The sequence below is a fragment of the Chiloscyllium plagiosum genome, unplaced genomic scaffold (assembly GCF_037043375.1).
Source record: "Chiloscyllium plagiosum isolate Xiang-an unplaced genomic scaffold, Cpla_swu_hap1 HiC_scaffold_31, whole genome shotgun sequence".
Classification (NCBI taxonomy): domain Eukaryota; kingdom Metazoa; phylum Chordata; class Chondrichthyes; order Orectolobiformes; family Hemiscylliidae; genus Chiloscyllium; species Chiloscyllium plagiosum.
In genome coordinates this window covers 38,991,596-39,013,689 of record NW_028270169.1, presented here as the reverse complement: position 1 = coordinate 39,013,689, position 22,094 = coordinate 38,991,596, and the positions used below count along the sequence as shown (strand labels likewise).

Genomic DNA, 22,094 nt, shown 5'->3' with positions numbered 1-22,094 from the left:
CCTTTGGTTTGTACAACATGCACTGTGAGGACGAGGTGAATTTTCCTTTTAAACCGATCCCTATTTTGGTAGTCACCCTTTCAGGATTGAGCTTGATTCTGTGAAATCAGGGTTGTTGCTCTGTAATTTTGATGATTTAAAAGGTAGCCAGTGAAGTATCGCTATAAAAACAGTGGGGAAACAGTTGTCTGGATTAGATTCCCTACAGTTTGGAAGCAGGCCATTTGGCCCAACAAGTCCAGACCGACCCTCCGAAGAGTAACCCACCCAGACCCATTCCCCTACCCTGTATTTACCCCTGACTAATGCACCTAATACTATGCTGGAAATGTGTTGCTGGAAAAGCGCAACAGGTCAGGCAGCATCCAGGGAACAGGAGAATCGACGTTTCGGGCATAAGCCCTTCTTCAGGATACTATGGGCAATTTAGCATGTTCACTTCACCTGGCCTGCACACCTTTGGATTTTGGGAGGAAACCCACACAGCCACGGGGAGAATGTACAAACTCCACAGACAGTCACCTGAGGCTGGAATCGAACTTGGGTCCCCGTGCCACTGTCTAATTGTGTGCCTCTTTGGATTTTCTGGATCGGTGCTATCAAATTCACAATACTGTTTTGAAAACCCCCATTTCTGTGCAGTTCTGAACTTGGTGAAATCTGATGCACCAAGAGTCCATTACTAGTTGCTTCTCGGTGATGTGCCGTTCTCCCAGTCACTCTGAGTTAATGATTTCCTTCTGGCTCAGACATTACAGAAACCTAGTTCATCACCCTCATACCAGCTATTTCTCAATCGTTCTCCAAACAGCTGCTGTCAATTGTGTGCACTCTGATCTTTGCCACTGCAGCTCACGGTCAAGGCCTGTCCTCATTTCAATTTTCTGATGCTGCAAACTGCTGCCCAGCTGATGGAGTCAGAAGATTGACTTCCTGGTTACAGGCCAGGGATCTCCTGGCACCACACTGCTGTTAGCTGCTCTGAGTGGCAGCTACATACCTCTGCGCTGATTCATCACAAAGAACCCTGCCTTCCCATGGGGGTAAAAACATGTCCTGAATCACTAAGAGCTCAGTGTCTGGGATATTCCTAAGAAGGCATTCTCCTATTGCCCTCATTATTCTGTTTCTTTACAAAATCTTACATTTATGTCAAGATTGCAATGGAAAGGAATATCCCAGAACATATCATAATTACTTGTATATTAGAATTGGCACCGTGCCAGAAAGGGGAAGATTAAGAAAAAAATGACTGACAGAACACTTGGATATTCAAAGTCTTAAAAAGCTAGCCAACCTCAGGGAAGATTTCCCAGAGTGTAGGATGCAAATTACAAGAAGCTCAGGTTGTCAGGAAGGTGAAAGGAGCAGTGAGAGAAAGGAAGACCATTATCAAACGAATAGCATCACTTGGAGGAGATACAATGCTGGAAGGGATTTCAGCCAACAGTGTGGTGAAGATATGTAAAGTTCAGCATGAGGCTAAGAGGAGCTAATATAAGTTAATAATAGTCAGGATTCTATTTGAATACAACTTCGTTTTGATATGATACCATCTTCAGAGTTTTGTGAAAGCATACAGAGGATAGAGAATTGAAAAGCTTAGAATAATCAACTTAATGGCTCTGGTATAGTAGAGATTGCAAAAGATGCTCTCATGAACATCCTCTACAAAAAAAGTCACAATTCTGACACCAAAATAGAAACAGAAAATGTAATTTTAAAGCAAATCTGTCAGTGTCTGAAAGGATGGTTAATGTTCAGAACACTATCTGTCTGGTTGTCCTTTATCTTTTCCTTAGAAGCTGTAGCTTACAACACTTAATTGTTGAGGTGAAAATTTCACTTAAAATCGATCACAACATCAGCTTGTCCCTTAAATTAGGGCTCTTTTGTCTGACTTATTGGTGATGTAGACTGACGTTTGATCTGACTAAGTGGGGAGGAAGGGCTAAAATTGATGGCAATATTTTACCTCTATTTGCAGAAAGCAAAGGAGCAGGGAGCCATCATCATGAAGGAGCCATGGATTGAGGAGGATAGCTATGGCAAAGTGAAGTATGCTGTTCTGAAAACGGTAAGTACAGCAGGAATTTCCCGGTAAAATCCCTGAAAGAATAATGTTTCAGGAGTAAACATATTCTCAAGTTCCCAGTATCCTGCCACCAAATTGATTCAATGGTCCTGGGACCAAAGAGGGGAGTCAAAGTAGTCATGACTCCTATTTGTGCTGACTATTGAGGGACTCTTGCTGGGCATGTGGAGTGAGAGCAAGAAGAGACTTAGCAGTATCCTTCCAAAATCAAACATTCTGCTTAATCATAGAATTCTCTAAAGTGCGGAAGCAGGCCATTTGACCAATTGAATCCACACTGACCTCTGAAAATCATCCCACACAGACCCACCTCCCTACCCCACATTTTTCTTCCCTAACCTGCAAATCCCTGGACACCGTGAGCAATTCAGCATGGCCAATCGACCGAACCTGTGCATCTTTGGACTGTGAGAGGAAACTGGAGCACGCAGAGGAAATCCACACAGACACGAGGAGAATGTGCAAACTCCTCACAGACAGTCAGTCAAGAGAGGAGTCATACCTGAGTCCCTGGTGCTGTGAGGCAGCAGTGCTAACCACTGAGCCACAACGCTGCCCATGCTGTCACTCTGAGTGAGGCAATGGTGGGCAGCCAATATCAGGTTTGTCCACTTCAGCATTGGTCTGTGCCGAACCAGTCTAGGTTTGATTGAACCTTCGTGACATCTGAAATACTGGTCAGAAACATTCCCAGGACACATTGGGGTTGCTCAGTGCCCACTGTTCCAACTTCAGTCCGTCTTAAACACCTGGCCCATAAAACTCAAATGGGGCAAAATTGGGAAAGAGCTGAAAATGTGTTGCTGGAAAAGCGCAGCAGGTCAGGCGGTATCCAAGGAGCGGGAGAATCGACGTTTCAGGCATGAGCCCTTCTTCAGGGTTCTTCAGAGCCTGAAGAAGGGCTCATGCCTGAACCGTCGATTCTCCTGCTCCTTGGATACTGCCTGACCTGCTGCACATTTCCAGCAGCACATTTTCAGCTCTGATCTCCAGCATCTGCAGTCCTCACTTTCTCCTAGAAGATTTTAACCTACTGCGAATCCTCTTGCAAGGATATCTTCCTTGAAGCTCTCTTCCTCCCTCTAGAAGGCCTGAAGAAGGGCTCATGCCCGAAACGTCGATTCTCTTACTCCTTGGATGCTGCCTGACGTGATGCGCTTTTCCAGCAACACATTTTCAGCTCTGATCTCTAGCATCTGCAGTCCTCACTTTTTCCCAAAATTGGGAAAGGAACAGTAAATGTAGGGCCTACAACTAGGCTTCTTGGATTATTTAATATAATCTGAAAGTTACATTCAGTTATAATAGAACAATCATTCTGATCCTCTCTTATTCCTTCACAGCTCCAAGTCCCTCGTTCTGCATAGTCTTCCAATTCATGATATTGAAAGATTGAATCCTGGAATTGCAAAATGAATCGAAGATGCAGAATTTCTCATCTTCTCAGCCTTTCCCTTCCCTTATGGTCCATGGACTGTGTGCCACCTCCTGATTTACTTCCAATCCTTCCTCTGAACCATGACGACATGAATGGATTGCACACAATGAATCCTGACAAGTTAACAAACCCCAGATGCCAAGATCACAGATAGCACTGTGTGTTTCTAACACCTTCTGCTCTGCTCTTGTTTCCAGTATGGGGATACAACACACACTTTTGTGGAGTACCTAGGGCCTTACCGTGGCCTCTTCCTACCTGGATACATGAAACCTCTCTTCAAGGATACACTTCTTTCCAAGCTGTGAGTGGATCAATATATTCAGAAATTTTTTACTTAGGCAAAATATTTAAAGGCTAGTGCAAAAAATGTGGTCATCAGCAAGTAGCACACCGGCAGCCTGTAGGAGATATGAGAAAGGTCACCCTAATTTAGGGGACATTACCACATTGAAATGGAGAAGTGTGCAGTAGCTACATTTTGTTAAGAATCCCTGCAGTGTGGAAGCTGGCCATTTGGCTCTTTGAGTCCACCCCCTGCCTATTCCTATGACCCTACATTTCCCATGGCTAGCCCACCTAGCCTATACTGGCCCTGGATACTATGGGCAATTTAGCATATCTAATCCACCTAACCTGCACATTCTGGACTGTGGGAAGAAACTGGAGCACCCGGAAGAAACCCACACAGGCAATGGGGAGAACATGCAAACACCACACAGACAGTTGCCCGAGGATGGAATTGAACCCAGGTCGCTGGCACTGTGAGGTAATGATGCTAACCACTGAGCCACTGTACCTCCCCTCAATGCTTTGAGCAGGACCATTGTTCCAGTTAGTCCCTCATTCTTAGGAATATTGTAACACAGCGACAATGCAAATGTAAGTCGTGTACTCTGTTTTCAGGGAAGGTATTTAAATGTAATGCACTTAGACAAGTTATGCATGCATTTTATGGACTGTGCACCTGATGAAATGATGGATCATCTGCATTGAAACTGACATTACATGTATGTTCCAGACCCCCTGTGAATCTGAATTTCATTGATCACATCGTGGGAAACCAGCCAGATGATGAGATGGTGCCCGTGGTAGAATGGTATGATCCAGTCTCTCACACAACATATAAACACAGCAATAGTCTAGGCCATTTACCCCATCATGCTTGTTCTGCCATTTGATAAGATTATGGTGATCTGATTGAGTCTTCTACTTGCCTGTTACTCCCATATAAATTTTAACTTCATTGTCAATCAATAAACTACAGAAAACAAAAAAGTGGCTGGCAAAACTCAGCAGGTCGGTGGGGAGAAAGCACAGTCAACGTTTCAAGTCCAGTGATTCTTCATCAGATACTATTTAACACAGCCTTTAAAATATTCAATGACCCGGTCTCCACCTGGAATTCCACAGACTGCTACCCCTCTGAGGTATTAGTCTGTGAAATTCCCTGCCATCTCCATAGCTCGTCATGGTGTAAAATTGATTTTGTCGATTTATCTCCATCACCTTCTTTCCTATCGGGAACCTTCAACATCTGCTTTCTCGAGAGTAATAGTGAAAACCATACCTGGTAGTTGAATAAAAAGATGCTCTTGTCCTAAAGAAGACAATTGCATGTTAGCATTTACATACAAGTTATCAGGAGACTAGAGGAAACACTTAAAGGATGTCCTTCTTGAAAAATGCAATGTTCTTCCACCTTCTGAGAATATTTTAACCAAGGCTATGAAAGCAGGAAAAGAAACATCCACAAGAGGTGCCAATTGTTTTCACTGTCTCTGATCAGCCCAGATGGAGGCCAAGTGCAAACAGCATGTGAAACACCACCCACCCATCTCTTCAAACCACCTGTCATAGTTGTGGTGGAATGTACAAATCGAGCATTGGAGTATATAGTGTATAGAGTGGAAGGAGGTCACTGATCCAAGTAACTGCCTAAGAAGGAGACAAGTTATATTGCTAGCCAAGCTGTTCCAGTACTGTTCCAACACTGGCATTTACCCAACAATGTGGAAAATGTATGTCCTGTACATAAAAAGCAGGACAAATCCAACCAGCCAATTACCACTCAATCAGTCTCCTATCAGTCATCAGTAAAGTGATGGAAGGTGTCATCAACAGTGCTATCAAGCAGCACCTGCTCAGCAATAACTTATATAATGATGTCCGGTTTGGGTTCCACCAGGGTTACTCAACTCCTGACCTCATTACAGTCTTGGTGGAGTAGCAGAAAGCATAAGGGACTGTCAGAGAATACAGGAGGAGATAGATAGACTGGAGAGTTGGGCGGAAAAGTGGCAGATGGTTTTCAATCCAGACAAATGTGAGGTGATGCATTTAGGCAAGACTAATTCTAGAGCAAATTATACAATGAATGGAAGAGCCTTGGGAAAAGTTAATGGGCAGAGAGATCTGGGAGTGCAGGTTCATTGTACCCTGAAGGTTGCTGCACAGGTGGATAGAGTGGTTAAGAAGGCATATAGTATGCTTGCCTTCATTGGACGGGGTATTGAGTATAAGAGCTGGCAAGTCATGTTAAAATTGTACAAGACATTGGTTCAGCCGCATTTAGAATACTGTTTACAGTTCTGGTCACCACATTACCAAAAGGATGTGGAAGCTTTGGAGAGGGTGCAGAGAAGGTTTACGAGGATGTTGCGTGGTATGGAAGGTGCTAGCTATGAAGAGAAATTGAGTAGGTTAGGTTTATTTTCATTAGAAAAAAGGAGATTGGGGGGGATCATTTTGAGGTTTACAAAATCATGAAGGGCATAGACAGGGTGAATAGAGACATGCTTTTTCCCAGGGCGCAGGATTCAATAACGAGAGGTCACGCTTTCAAAATGAGAGGTGGAAAGTTTAATGGGGATACACGCGGCAAGTACTTCACACAGAGGGTGGTGGGCATTTGGAACGCGTTGCCAGCAGAGGTGGTAGAGGCAGGCACAGTAGATTCATTTATGATGCGTCTGGACAGATGTATGAGTAGGTGGGGAGCAGAGGAACACAGATGCTTAGGAATTGGGCGACAGGTTTAGAGAGTGGATTTGGATCAGCTCAGGCTTGGAGGGCCAAAGGGCCTGTTCCTGGGCTGTAAATTTTCTTTGTTTCTTTCTATGAACAAAGGGAGCAAATATATGGGAACACCACCACTTTCAAGTTCCCTGCCAAGCCACTCGCCATCCTGATTTGGAAATATATTGCCATTTCTTCACTGTTGCTGGGTCAAAATCCTGGAATTCCCTCTCTAAGGGCATTGTGGGTCAACCCACAGTAGGTGGACTGCAGATGTTCAAGAAAGTGACGCTCACATCCCATAAATGAATAAATTTTTAAAATCCCATACCAATACCAGGAGGATGGTGTGAGACATGGTCCTTGGTGATCGGTCTAGACATAAACTCTACACAGTTGGGACAACACTGTGAGCAATAGTCACAATTATTTATCCATGCAGCAAACACATTGCTTCACAGAAGCATGAGTAAAAGGGATGCCTAACCATAGGGCTGAACCCTTGGTCAAAGAGATAAGGTTTAATGTTAGTTTTACAGCAAGAAAACAGGAGAGGTTTAGGGTTGGAATCCCAGCGATTAGGAACCTGGGCAGGTCAAGCCACAGCTATGAATGATGGGGCATGTGGGAGGGGGGAACGGACAACATTGTGAACAGGCTATTAGCACCAGACACTGGCCAGAGGTTAGTGACGTTGGTGCCTGTTGGCACAGAGTTTGTGTCAGTACCCAAAGACAATGGTTTTGATTGTCCCAATATTTTACCGGAGGAGTTTATACTGTGTAGAGCAGTGGGTGTGCAATAGTCTAGGATGTGAACTTCATAGCTGGTGCAGTTTGGATACAGTGTGGTCAGATCAGGGCAGCTTCGATCATGTACTCCTATATGGTGATGGTGAGTCAATCCAATCTCTAATCTTCATCTAGTAAGGGCAAGGAGCTTCAGGTTACACACTCCTGGAGCAGTATGGATCACAGAGTCCACAATGGGCTCTGGTTAAAAAAAGAGCATCAGTATAAACTCCTGAAGACTGGGAGAATCCAGAGGCACACAGCATGACATGAGGATTAAATACGAGAGTGTGAAAAATGTATACTCAACTACACGTCAGAGGAGGACTCTATGTAGACTGACATTTACAAATGCTGATATATGGAGAAGCTGAAAGTTAAGAATTGGTCCCTCCTTTAGACACAGTCCGTAGCAGCTGTGATGTTAAATCTTGTGATCCACAGTGACTGTGCCTCAGTAATACAAGCTGTAATCTTTTCCTCAGGTACCAGAACTGTCTGAAGTTTCACCGATACTGGTCAGTGGATGACAAACAAATCCACTCCAATTACAGTTCCTTGCGCTCCATTGTTGTGGCCAACTATGAGGAGACCATCAAAATGCCCATCAATGAGCCAGCAGCTGGAAAGAAAAAATCCCAAATCCAGGTCTGAGTGCCAGTCACTGCCTTGGCATCAATTTTTTATTTGTCACATCATTAACCAGCAATAATGTTCAGTTAGGAGGGGGAGCATTTAAAAACTGTGCTGGACAGGGATAGGAAAAGACAAGATGGACTCTAAGTTGGGTTGGGACGATCTTTGAGTGTTAACTGAATTAGAATTTGAAAGTGTCAACAAATGTGAAACAACGTACTGAATGGTAAGGCTGAGATTTTTAGGTTTTGTAATCAGCATTACATGGGGCAACTTTCACCTACTTAGTTCTCTGAGTTGGATCGCAGGCAGGATTTCTTTTCAATTTGAAGTCTTCCAAATGGATCTGGAATGAACAACTGTACCTCCCTCCCAAATCAGCAAGGAGCTTCATTCCCGAATATAAAGGGCGGCATGAATGGGTGTGTACAATTTTCTGGAGTGCAGACGAACTGCATGTTTAGCATGCCCAGAAGCTCCTGATAGGGCAGAGACAGTCGGATCTGCATTTGAGTTTAGATTTTAAAAGCAAACGTGATAGGCATTTTTAATGGCTGCTTGTGTTCTTTATCCAATTGGCATATGTCTTTCACGAGTCACTTGATTGTACTGTTGTGGTTCTGTTCGCCGAGCTGGAAGTTTTTGTTGCAAACGTTTCGTCCCCTGGCTAGGCGACATCATCAGTGCTTGGGAGCCTCCTGCGAAGCGCTTCTTTGATGTTTCCTCCGGTGTTTATAGTGGCCTGTCCCTGCCGCTTCCGGTTGTCAGTTTCAGCTGTCCACTGTAGTGGTTGGTATATTGGGTCCAGGTCGAAGTGTTTGTTGATGGAGTTTGTGGATGAATGCCATGCCTCTAGGAATTCCCTGGCTGTTCTCTGTCTGGCTTGCCCTATGATAGTAATGTTGTCCCAGTCGAATTTATGTTGCTTGTTGTCTGCGTGTGTGGCTACTAAGGATAGCTGGTCATGTCGTTTTGTGGCTAGTTGAAGTTCATGTATGCGGATTGTTAGCTGTCATCCACAAACTCCATCAACAAACACATCGACCTGGACCCAATATACCAACCACTACAGCGGACAGCTGAAACTGACAACCGGAAGCGGCAGGGACAGACCACTATAAACGCCGGAGGAAACATCAAAGAAGCGCTTCGCAGGAGGCTCCCAAGCACTGATGATGTCGCCTATCCAGGGGACGAAACATTTGCAACAAAAACTTCCAGCTCGGCGAACAGAACCACAACAACGAGCACCCGAGCTACAAATCTTCGCACAAACTTTGAACTTGATTGTACTGTTAATTTTACCCCATGCTCTTTTTTGAAACTAGAAGGTTTGTCAATCACGGCACTCTGCAGATGGTGTGTTCAGAGGGAAGGGAGGCAAATGCTGGGGCGGCAGACAGGTCAGCAGTCTTGTGCTCTCCTGCTCATACTCACTCCCCCCACCACCACCACATTTACTGAAAGGGCTATTATACCCCATTGATTGAAGAGGCTATTGGAATCTCTTCTTTCCAATTATGGCTGCACCACTAATCCTCCAGAGGCAAAGTAAGATCTGAATGCCTGTCCAATCCTGGAAGACCTCATCATTACATCAGGGGTTTTACATGTGGTAAAATCACCATAGTCCCAGCAGACCTTGGGGCTAGTCTCTCAAAGTGAGAGAGAGACACACAGCTTGTGGTTTATCAATTTGTTTAACCTGAGGGTCACCATACCTCATGTGAGGGGAGAGATTGAGAAGGAGAATCCTTCATGGTAACCTCAGCCAGTGCAGGGATGGGACCTGTGCTTTTGGCATCATTTTGTACTGTGGTATTGTATGAAGGACAATCCAGAGAAAATGTTACTCGTTTGGTTACATCTGTTAGGATACCATGAGCCACTTCTGCAGCCTCTGGAATATCCCCTTGGAATAACGGAGTGGATCCACTCTCTGAATCAGTAGAGCATAGATCTTGAGCTCTGCTATGTGCTGCAAGGTGACATTCATCAGGAGCAGTCATGATTAACAGTGGCCTGAACATTGGTTGCACCATTCTGTCATCATGGGGTTGTGCCTAGTCAGAAAAGAACTCTCCTCACTAGCATTCCATGCAGGATCTCCTGTTGTAGAGCATGGTAAGGGATGGGAATGTTGATTAGGCAGAGTGATAAAGTATGTCAGTATCAAATATCGAAACACATTATTTCAAATGAGAGTGCCTAGCAGATTGTTGATTGATTTATCTCACTTTCCAACCTTCTCTTGCTCTAGGAGTATGTAGATTACAATGGTGGACCCGGAGTGCAGCACATTGCTCTCAACACCTCTGATATCATTCAGTCCGTGAGTCTAATAGTTATATTTCCTCCTTAGCCCTCAGTTCATCTGATATAATCATTGTATTTGTGTCATGTACATTGTGACGTAAATAGTGACAAATTTAATTAATAGCTTGGGGAGATGATGACTTAGTGGTATTATAGTTAGACTGTTAATCCAGATAATGTCCTGGGGACCTGGATTCGAATCCCACCATAACAGATGGTGAAATATGAATTTAATAAATATCTGGAATTAAGAATCAAATGATGATCATGAAACCATTGCTGATTGTAAGGAAAAACTCATCTGGTTCACTAATATCCTTCAGTGAAGGAATGTACCATCCTTACCTGGTCTGGCCTACACATGACTCCAGAGCCACAGCAATGTCATTAATTTTTAAACTGCCCTCTAGGTAATTAGGGATGGGCAATAAACGCTGCCTAGCCAGTGATGCCCTCATCCCATGACTGAATAAAGGAAAACAATTAAAGATAGTCCTTCCTGATATTTACTAGACAGTGAATTGGCCATGCTAAACTGCCCGTAGTGTTAGGTGAAGGGGTAAAATGTAGGGAAATGGGTCTGGGTGGGTTGCGCTTCGGAGGGTCGATGTGGACTTGTTGGGCCGAAGGGCCTGTTTCCACACTGTAAGTAATCTAATCTAATCTAATCTAATCTAGTAATCTGAAAAAGATCCAGTGTGTCTTTGTATGAGGCAGGAGTTTGTGGCTTTATGTTGAACTTCACTGTGTATTGGTCCTTTTTTTTTTCTGGTTCTGGATAGGGACCAACCATTAAAATGACACTCTTGCCAATTCCCATATCAGTTAAGATATACTGCAACATACAAAACTACATGATATTAGGATTACCAGCTTCACATCATTCACAATCCTCCATCACTGTTTGGCTCATAACATTGGTCAACAGCTAGAAAAAGGTGGCCTAAACCAATACACATATTATTTGCTAATCACAAAGCTGCTACTGGAGTGATAGAATCATAGGCTGATGTCTCATTGGAAATGTATGGATCTACCAATCACTCATGCTGACAAATAGTTCATTCCTGACAAGAGCAAAGCATCCTAATGTGCCTTCCCTGTGGTAGGAAGTGGGAGCATGTCAGACAATAGGAGCTCTGTTTGTTCTGCAGCCATTAGTTTTACACTGCTGGTTAGACCAGAAAATAAAAAAAGTTTCTGATCCTCTTTCCCTGAGGACCCTCTACTTCACTGTGTTTTATCCCATTTATAGCAACAGGTGGTGCTCTTGTACTTTGTGCATTTTGTAACTATCTAAGTCGATACATTGTCCTCTGCTGGTTGTTGTTAGAAAAACACTTGCCCAACTGAACTTTTTCCATCACTCAGCAGCACTTTAAGTCTAAAGTATGAATTCTTCTCACAGAGAACAGTCACAGGGATACCTGGTGTTATGAGCATAATGCTCCCTTGTCCTGCGCCATTTTCCGTGTGTGTGTGTGTGTGTGTGTGTTCTGATTTGGAGATCCCGGTGTTGGACTGGGGTGTACAAAGTTAAAAATCACACAACACCAGGTTATAGTCCAACAGGTTTAATTGGAAGCACTAGCTTTCGGAGCGACGCTCCTTCATCAGGTAGTTGTGGAGGACACAAATCTAAGGTACAGAATTCATTCTGGTGTAGGAAGGGACCATACAGCACGTTTAGTCCAAGCTGGCCCCTGGAAATATCCAGTGAATTCCATCCCACCACTGCTTTCCTAAAGTCCTTCAAGCTTTTATTTCTCTCAAGTGCTTATCTTATCACTTTTTCAAATTATTGACTATGTCAAGAAGCAATGTGAGTGCCCTCCCCCTGTGTCCATCCCTTGGTCTGTCTACATGTCTCCCAGTTACCCATCCTGCTCTTTGGACTGTGTAATTGTCTCCTAGTCTCATGCCTGGCTTTGTGTTAAAATGCAATAATTCTGTTATCATTCTGACAATCTTTTGGTGACATTGCTATTTGTCAAGGGCTGTGGTTTTAAGATTGACTGATTACTGTTGCTATCTGCTGACAGATCACAAGTTTAAAAAGCCGTGGCATGGAGTTCCTGATGGCACCAGACACCTACTATGATCAGCTGAAAGAAAAATTAAAGACCGCGAAAATCAAAGTTAAAGAGGACCTTAAGAAGTTACAGGTACATCTGAAGAGATTTGCAAATGCGGAGGCTAGATATTACACACAGCTAAACCAGTAACAAAACTCAGCAATGGAGAAATCACCTCAATACTATTAAGTTTCACAAAAAGGAACGATGTACTGTACTCAGTTAAGTACATGTCATGAATGGTGTTTGTATTATCCAGTGCAGACAAGCCTATTGCAGAAAACAAGGCAATGGTGCAAACAATACAGCACAATCACCTTCACAAAATAATCCCAGTGAGAGTTGTGATGAATGGAAAGGGTTTATTTTGTTGTGAGATATTATTTTTCCTCTGGCGATAACTTGGGTACAAATTCAACTTCTCAGCAAAACCATGCCTGATATTAATTCCCTCAGTCACATTGCCTCTAAAAGCTTTCAAATGTTTTGTTTTACTGATTTCTGGTCTAAATACATAAAACTGTTCCTTGTGTTCCCACAATGTTCATAAAGAAATAAAAATAGACTCTTGTTTATTTTAAACTTCCTGGGCCACGTGCCATTGCTGTACTGGTGCCTGGAGGTCCGGATTTCTAGTTCAGTGGTAAAGAAATGATACATTGGAGAGCCACCGGGCCTGGGAGTGTAGACTATCTGTCTCTGGAAATGCCCAGCTGTTTGTTGGCACCTGCCAGAGGTTGTACTTCTATTGCTAACCTCGGGATTTCAAGCATGTTGGCAACTGCCTGCTTGAATTTGGCATTAATTCCTGTGAGAAATAAATGACCTGGCCTTGGAACACTTTAAACATTGAGCCTTGTAACTAATTTCTGTTTCCATTTGCACAGCCCTTTACCCTCATTTACCAAAACAGTGGAATACGAGTTTGAGTGGGTGATGATTGCTCTTTATAAAACTCAGATGATAATGTAAATACCTATCTGAGTGAAGTCCTGGCTGTCGAGACACAAATCTATTGGAAATCTGGTTAGAGGGAAGGCAGAAAAAAAAGTTTTGTTCAATGGGTGATGGAGGCAATGAGGCAGATTGTGAGGAATTTCATCTTGTTTTTATGGAGCAATAACCTCATAGAAATGGCACATTACCCCCTTTTGCCATCACTATGGCCAGGTAAAGCTAGCTTTGGCCAACCGCTGAGTTATCAGATAGAAACATAGGAGATAGGAACTAGTGCTGGACATTCTTTCTCCTGGGCCTGCTCCGCTATTCACCTAGTTCATGGCTGATCATCTTCCTCAATGCCATTTTTCTCATGATATCTTTAATATCAACACCTATCACTATCTGCCTTGAATGAGTGAACTTTCACAGACCCTAGGGGTAGAAAATTCCAAATATTCATCACACTCCGTGACGAATTTCCACTGCACCTCAGTTCTAAATGGCCTACCCTTTATTCAGAGGCAATCCCATCATCTCGAAGTTCTCCCCCACCCTTAGCGCAATGACCAGCTGAGGTAACATCCTCCCTGTATCTTCCCAGCTCAGCCCTTTAAGAATTATATATATTTCAATGAGATCACCTTTCATTCCTTTACATGTTAGTTATTCCAGGTTTGATCTTGACAGTCTCTCCTTAGAGGACCATTGAGCTATATAGCAGGGATCAGGCTGGTGACCCTTTGTTGCACTCCCTCAATATTAAGAGTATTGTTCTTTAGGTAAGAAGGCCAGAATTATACACAATCGCCAGCCTGAGTAATGTGGAAAGATAATTTTTTTTTCGCCATCTGAGGAGAGTACTGGTTTTAGTACAGACATCAGCTGGTCATTTGGCCAGCAAGGAGCCAAAAGGCGAATTACCGTTCTTTGTCTGGGGAATGAAATAGCACGTGTCATCGCAGTGATTCCAATTAACCAGCAGGGGGCATTGGCAGTCCAGCTTCTTTACCACTTCTCCAGGCTCCATTAATGCTGGAAATGTTGCCATTGAAGACTGTCAGACTGCTCTGTGGATTTTGTTTCCCAAGCAGTGTGTCAGATGAATGTTAATGTAGTACCCCAAAGTGAACTGGGTCTGCTATTGGGCACTATCACTTAGACGCTGCGATGTGTCGGGGATAATTAAAATCATTTCCTTTTGCCTATAGTAGCCAGTGATGAGAGTGAATGTGTGCAAGTTGGAAACTGTTCATTGTACGTCACTGTCTGTAACGTAACAGGAACTCAAGATTCTTGTGGATTTTGACGAGAAGGGCTACCTGCTACAGATCTTCACCAAACCTGTCCAAGATAGGCCCACACTCTTCCTGGAGGTCATACAGAGATATAATCACAATGTGAGTATAGCACCCATAGTGCACATGTAGGGAAGGTGAACATTGATTTTATCCCAGACTGTCTACACTTTAGCTATTGTTGGATGGTTTTATGTGTGTATTTTATGGTTTGGTACATCGATATGAAATTTCTTTATCTGTCAAAAACAGCATTCAATGGATATTGGCCCTACCACCATACTCTCTTGCTACTGTACTGCACGTCTCCAGCCAGTTTGGAACCATGAAAATGAATGATGCAGACGTTCATTAGGAATTGATCACCTTTATAAACAGGACCGTCACCTCCATTTCTAAATAGTTGTTTACTTTTGCAATCTCAATCTTTCTCTAGAACATTTACAAAGACAGACTTTCCTCAAATTCCTGCTAGGCCCAGTCACAGTGCCCAGAATATTCTCTGGAGCTCACCCTTTGCCCAGTTACTGACCACTGATCCTCACTTTATCCCTCCTCCAGCTAGAACCTCACCCTGGCTGGGCTGTCATGGTAATGAGCTGCCTTCTTGAACCGCTGCAGTTCGTATGCTTTAGATTGACCCATAATGCCCATAGGAAAGGAATTCCAGGATTTTGACCAAGTGACACTGAAGGAATGGCAAAATATTTCCAAATCAGGATGGTAAGAAACTTGGATAGGAACTTTCAGGTGGTGTTCTCATATATTTGCTGCTCTGGTCCTTATCAATGGAAGTGGTTTTGGTTTGGTAAGAACTTTCTAAGGTGCCTTGGTGAATTGCTGTTTTGTAGGTGTTACACACTGCTGCTAATATGCCTCAGTGATGATGGGTGGGAGGGAATATTTGTGGATGTGGTGCCAGTCAAGCATGTTGCTCTGTCCTAGATGCACTCACCCAGGCTAGTAGAGAGTATTCCATCATACTCCTGACTTGTGCTTTATAGATGGTGGACCGGTTTTGGGGAGCTAAGTTATTTGCTGCAGGATTCCTAACCTCTGACCTGGTCTTGTAGCCACAATATTTAATTACGGGTAGTCCAGTTTCTGGTCTGCTAATAAAGGTGATCACTTTTCGCTGGTAGTACACTTCAGCTCTTCAATTTTGTTTTAGACTGATTTAACAAATAAGGAGTGAGAGGAAAAGGAATCTTGAAATTTATAGTTGTAACTGACTTCCCTTCACATCCTCAACAGCATGATGCCTGATTGGGCATAGAGCCCCTCTTTCCAGTGTCATTCAGCCACTTTTCTACTTGGCCATGCACCACTAATCATAGCTGTGTTGAGATAGCAGTGGAGGTAGCAAATGTATCAAACACTAGCATTTCCAGCTCTCTCATCCCTCTCGAAATCACAAAATCCAGCTTATTAACAGACCCTTCAATACCAAAAGGCCACGTTTCAGGTGTGAGTGTAGACAGCGAGGGCAGAGCCACCCATTGTGAGAGCATAAACTGAGTCTTCTCCTACACAACCACACAGTTTTGTAGCAAGGGTCACTGGCAGTGAGTAAATGCAGGAAGAAAGCTGATTTTGCAAGATGGGAGGCAGTCATGGCATCCTCCCTATAAACAGTAACTGACCACAAAGCAGAGAGTGACCCTTGACTTCCTGGCTTTTACGGTTTGGTGCTTTTACCTGTTAAACTGTTGTTGTGAACAAAGTTGGAGTTTGAATCGATGCCCAGACATTTTATCTGGCTGTGACACTCAGCTGATCGAACAAAGTAATGTGAAAAACACAATAAAACTAGTGGAAGACTTGGACCAAACAATAATCATTGATTCACAGAAAACTCAGCACCTGAGAGTCAACAGTCTCACCCTGAGTCAGCAACATTGCTGCATCCAGCATTTGTTCAGCCAGGTTTACCGAGCAATATAAACACAGACAGAATGCTAGTCTGGCTGCATTTGTGGAGAGAAAACCAAGTTAACATTTGGGTCCAGTGGCCCTTCTTTAGAACAGTTTTGAAGAAACTACATCTGAAACATTAACTCTGTTTCTCTCTCTACAGATGATGAGTTTCTCTAGCAATTTCTGTTTTTGTTATAGATTCCCAGCATCTGAAATTGTTTTATTTCAGCGTCAGGAAACATCATTTTTGATGAACAATGTGTCTCATAACTGGTCTTTTTTTGAAGGGCTTTGGTGCTGGAAACTTCAAATCATTGTTTGAAGCGATTGAATACGATCAGGATGCAAGAGGAAACCTCACTGTTTATACCGCCGACAGAAAAGAACAGCGATATTACTGAAATAACTGGCCGGAAAATCACTAAACATGCTAAGAGGTTCCATATTTGTATCTTCTGTCGTGAAGAACTCTTCGTGTTCTTTAACCTTTCCTTTATCCTACAGACTCTAGAACATTCACCTAAGCCTGGTGATAGCTGATCATGGTTTTTAATTCATCATTCTTGCACCATACCCACAATCAGATTAAACAAAAAAAGGAATTCCCTTCACACGATGGCTGAATTTAACACATGAAATCACTGTATTTAATAAATGTGGCCACCTACCCAATTCACTGAGGTTCATTATTTAATATTGTAACTTTCACAATACAGATCGTTTGTCGGGATTAGCAGAATCCACAGTTTTTTGTTTCCTTGAAATGGTTAGAGAGGAGCCAAGGCACTTTGATGGTTTTAATTGACTATAATGACCTTTTGATCTGTCCCACATACTTGTGATACTTTGAATATCATAATGTACACACTCTGTACTCCACCCAATACCATACAGTTGATGAGTTAGAAATCGCTACCAATCCAATTGTTGGTGGTGGAGGGGGGGAGAGTGTTGGAACCTTCCTCTCAGACTGATCTTAAAGATCACACTGGTCCTGTACACTGTCTCCCACAGGAGAAAATCACTCCCACCACCCTACAACCACATCCAGAAGCAGGTTCTTCTGAAGAAGTTTAGCAAACTGGAATTTACCACCCAAGATACTAGCCCATTCCAGAATTAACTCTTCAATGAGAAAGGGATCAGCTCTTGACATCAATTTAAAATAATGACCTTTTGTCTTTCCTAACAAATTGGTATCTCCTCCTCTCTGAATTGAGTCCAGTTACACAGTATAGTCTCTCCTCATGCCTGACCCCCCCCCCCCCCCTCCCACACCCGGGAAACGTGCCTGAGGCCTGCATCAGCCTAACTGGCCAGGAGGATGGAGAGGAAGGCCAAGGGCCTGCTATTGTCAAGAGGGGAAGCTCCATTATGTCTGAGCAGGTCCTGGGCATGGGGGCAGCCAGCAAGGTGCCAGCCTGTATTTCAAAACAGTGCCATCAACAAGCTGCATTGTGGCCAGCTACAAGTGATGGCCCAAGCAGGCAGTCTGGGACTTGATGAGAAAAGGCTCCCTGGAGCAGATCACAGAGGGTCAGGGAGGGGAAAGGCCATAGCTCAGAGGGGAAGGATCTGCAGAGACTACCAGGGTCAGGAAGCAGCATTTGTAGTAAGAGGGGCTGTAGAAAGTCATTTTATTAAATTTGTATTAAAAAAAATTAAAATGATTTAATTTACCAGTGTAAGGGAAGCTAGCAATTAAAGCATTTTAAATGATAACGTTTTAGCTTTTTTCTGATAAGGGAGTCCCATATAACTCAACTCCAGTTATGATATTGGTTCCTGTGAGAACCTGTTCTTCACTTAAAACCATTTTACTCAGAGTTGTAATTTTAAGGAACACAATCACAAGTTTAAATGAGAATTTAATGCAGCAGCGTAGTCTTTGTTAATGATTTCAATGTCTATTTATCCACAAGTACTGGGGCAGCACGGTGGCACAGTGGTTAACACTGCTGCCTCACTATGCCAGGGACCCGGGGTCAATTGCCGCCTCGGGCAACTGTCTGTGTGGAGTTTGCACATTCTCCTCATGTCTGCGTGGGTTTCCTCCGGATGCTCCGGTTTCCTCCCATAGTCCAAAGATGTGCAGGTTAGGTGAATTGGCCATGCTAAATTGCTCATAGTGTTAGGTGCATTAGTTGGGGTAAATGAAGGGGAATGGGTCTGGGTGGGTTTCTCTTTGGAGGGTCAGTGTGGGCCGAAGATCCTATTCCCACACTATAGGGAATCTAATCTAATCAAGGAGCACCAAAACAGATTAACTGGTTGTTAATACATTGATGTTCTTCGGAGCTTGTTGTGCGCAAATTGTCCACAACGTCTCCTACACATTGATCGCATTTGAAAAGAAAACTAAATTGGCTGTAAACACATTTTGATATGCCTTGTGTTTTGAAAGGTTTAATTAAAAACATTCTCCTTTTAGTTTACAAGTTGAAGGATCATTAAGAATTAAATGAGACCATTAAAATATTTGGTTTGAGATCAAGATATAACAGGTGTTTCCAATTACATTCTTTGTAGCAGCCACAAGGAATGCATCGAAGATTTGCTGCTAAAATGGATATAGACCTGGTCAAGAAGAGAAGGCCTTAGCTGCTGACTGTGATGGCATTCATCTTAGTCCTCACTACCTTTGCAAGGCTTATGTTTTACTATTAGCAGATTGCTTGAAATAACCACTATTCCAGCAACTCTGCACAGAAAGGCTATTAGAGTGCCAATGTGGCTACTATCTCACCAGTTGAATTATTTGAACAACTTGGTTTCCTAGTTCAGTGACGGTCAGCCCTGGTTGAATCTATTTTGATTTTTCAAAATCTTCCATCAGTTGCTGAACAATAGCCTACTAAAGAAAGTTGAATTCATTGGTGGTTCCAAGTTGGAAAAGAGCTGGTTGCATTCATATAGTTATGAATGGTCTTGTCAGGGATTGGTCATAAATGACATCTTCCAGGAATTAGTGTTGGTGTCACTGTTCCCCATATTTATCAATTACCTGGACAAAGGTAATAGGAACTGTCTGTAGGCTCACAGAAAATACAAAAATCACAGGAAGATACAAACCGAATGGAGAAATGAGCTCATATCCAGCAAGTGCTTTTTAAAAATACGTTCATTAGTTTCCCAGATAGGAAAGAGAAAACCTTACAGAAATGTGTATTGAAACCAGACAAGTAGGTGAAGGAAACAAACGGAGAAACTCAGCAGATTCTGGCAGCACCTGTGGACATAAGCCAGAGTTAATGGTTTGGGCACATTCTTCAGAACTAGAAGCAGCAAGGAAAAGATAAGCTGGAAGGGGTGGAAAGAAGGAGCAAGTGGATAGGTAGGGAAGAAGCCCAGTTAGAAAAAAGAGAGACTGACAGAGGGCCATTGACAGTAAGTCAGGGAAGATGAGCTGGTGATAATAGAGATTGAGTAGTTGAAAAATGGGTTGGCTGTACTGAAAGCGGTAGCTGAATAACCTAGCTGTGATAAATTGTTAAGAGGTTCTTGGAATAGTACTGTGACCCTCATTACAAAAAGCAATAGTGTGTTTGAATCCATTGCCTTGATTACCAAATACAGAATAAAGAAAATGATTTGATCTCTAGTCAAGGCCTCATCTCCAATCAATGTTTGTCCCCATCAATAATGTTTGTCCCCTCTCAAGGCAATTGATAAAAGTTATTGGAAATGATTGGACAATTGTGAGAGTGATAACTAATGTAAAGACCCTTCAGTTAACAGTGTTGAGATCATTTTTACATTAAAAGACTCTTTACTTCAAGGAGACCATGTATGTGCATTTATTACCAATATTCAAAAAGCAGCTGGTCAAATTCCTGAATGGTTTCCAAGATATCTTTGCACAGAAGGTAAATGCATGTTGGAGAGTGTGTCAGTCACTACAGTTGCTTGAGAGCAAAATGAAATTTTCAAGTGTTCTTCCAAAACAGGCTTATTTTTCTGTTTATATTGTGCGCTGTTGGTCTTCTCTCCTTTTCCAAAAGTTTATACATAATTCAAGACACACACGTGACAGCATAAAGCAAAGGATGCTTTATGTCTCTCCTGATTTTTCTTTCCAAAGTCAATAAGTAGTTGATAACAAAATAACCTTTTCTCATTCCTCCTTCAATACAGATCGATTCAATAAGTCTCCCAACAGTTCTTGTACACTTTCTGCAAACGAGAGTTCACAGCCTGGGTAAAAACCAAAACTTGACTACAGTTGCAAAAATCAAAGCTTAAAGAATGAAGCATCAAGTCGTGGCTAAAAACGCTAGCCGCTAAAATACCAAGCTAATAAAACTGAGTGCAATCAATCTGGAAACTTGGATAAAGTCACAAGCTCCTCTTAACAGTCCTTATGCATAACAATTCATTCTGTACCAGCAGTATTCTTCGGAGGGGAGAATTTCCTATATGCCTACAAGAGTCCCCACAGCCCAAACTCAAATGGCATCCTAGTATCTTTCAGCAATCTTTAAAATGCAATCAATTGTATTTGGATGTTGTGTCCATGAGGAAAGATCCTACAAGATGCCAAAGGGATGAATGATTTAAAGCTTTTAAATGTTTACGTTCCCTTTATCTGTAGTTTTTCTTTACCTTGCTAGTTTGCTTCCTTCTCCACGTACTGACCTTTGAATGGAAAATGGTCCTCTGAGTACTCATTATTCCTTGGTGCTTCATCAGTGATAATCTGGTGGGCTACTCTATGGAGAATTATGGAGACCGGCTTGAATGAGCTCGAGCTCAGGGGAAAAGCAGGAAATTGACAATAGACCTGTGCAGGCACAATGGGCTGATTGATCTCCTTTGCAATAATTCTGTGATTCTGTGAAGACTGTTTTATTCCAGAAGTTACATATATGCACTTCAAGTAACCAAGTGTTTCCCATGAATAATAACACCAGAACAAGTTGCACAGGAAAATAGAGTCAATAAACTGGCTATAGGAGTAGACAATTCAATCCCTCAAGTCTGTTCTGTCCATCAATTAGATCATGGCCAACCTGTGGTCTAATCCATAAACCTGCTTTTGACCCAAATCCCTTAATGCCTTTGCTTAACAAAAATTAATCTACCATGGCTTCAAGGGAAATAGGAACAAAAAAAACATATTTAATTGGGCCAATTTTCAGTTTTAATCAAGCTGAACAGGAAGTCCTAAAATGTTAACTAGACATAAACGTCTTTTTAAAAAGTTCACCTTTACTGCACTTACACATTATAGCATTAAATATTTCTAAGCATTAGCAACAAAGCAGATAGTAGAGTCATGATCTATTCTTTTGCCCTGTCCATCTGGCAGTTAGTGGGAAATCCAGTTTGTGTTGGAAAAAAGAAAGCTCTTCAAGCTGGAGAGACAGGTTCAGAGAACAAAATTTGTCTAATTGGTATAAATTATTGTGTGAGGTATGACAACCAGCAGCTTGTTGCCTCCTTTGACGTTGGAGCTCTTTGATGTCACACTTGATCAAATAGTGCCTTGATGTCAAGGGGAGTCATTCTTGCTTCACCAGTTAGCTCCTTTGTCCATGTTTGGATGAAGATTTAATGAGGTTAGGAGACAAG

At 42.6% G+C, this 22,094-nt stretch overlaps 1 protein-coding gene across 2 annotated transcripts in view; it reads left to right on the top strand.

The window, feature by feature from the left end:
- hpda (4-hydroxyphenylpyruvate dioxygenase a) overlaps positions 1-17,195 on the top strand; it is a 35,748-nt gene extending 18,553 nt beyond the window's left edge. For both annotated transcript variants that reach the window (XM_043718664.2, XM_043718663.2), the window contains exons 7-14: positions 1,988-2,077; positions 3,731-3,837; positions 4,555-4,632; positions 7,828-7,990; positions 10,239-10,310; positions 12,337-12,459; positions 14,592-14,708; positions 16,811-17,195. In XM_043718664.2, coding sequence (XP_043574599.1) covers positions 1,988-2,077; positions 3,731-3,837; positions 4,555-4,632; positions 7,828-7,990; positions 10,239-10,310; positions 12,337-12,459; positions 14,592-14,708; positions 16,811-16,924 — 864 coding nt within the window. In that variant the 3' untranslated portion in view covers positions 16,925-17,195. The remainder of the gene's footprint in view (positions 1-1,987; positions 2,078-3,730; positions 3,838-4,554; positions 4,633-7,827; positions 7,991-10,238; positions 10,311-12,336; positions 12,460-14,591; positions 14,709-16,810) is intronic.
- The last annotated feature ends 4,899 nt before the right edge of the window (positions 17,196-22,094 follow it).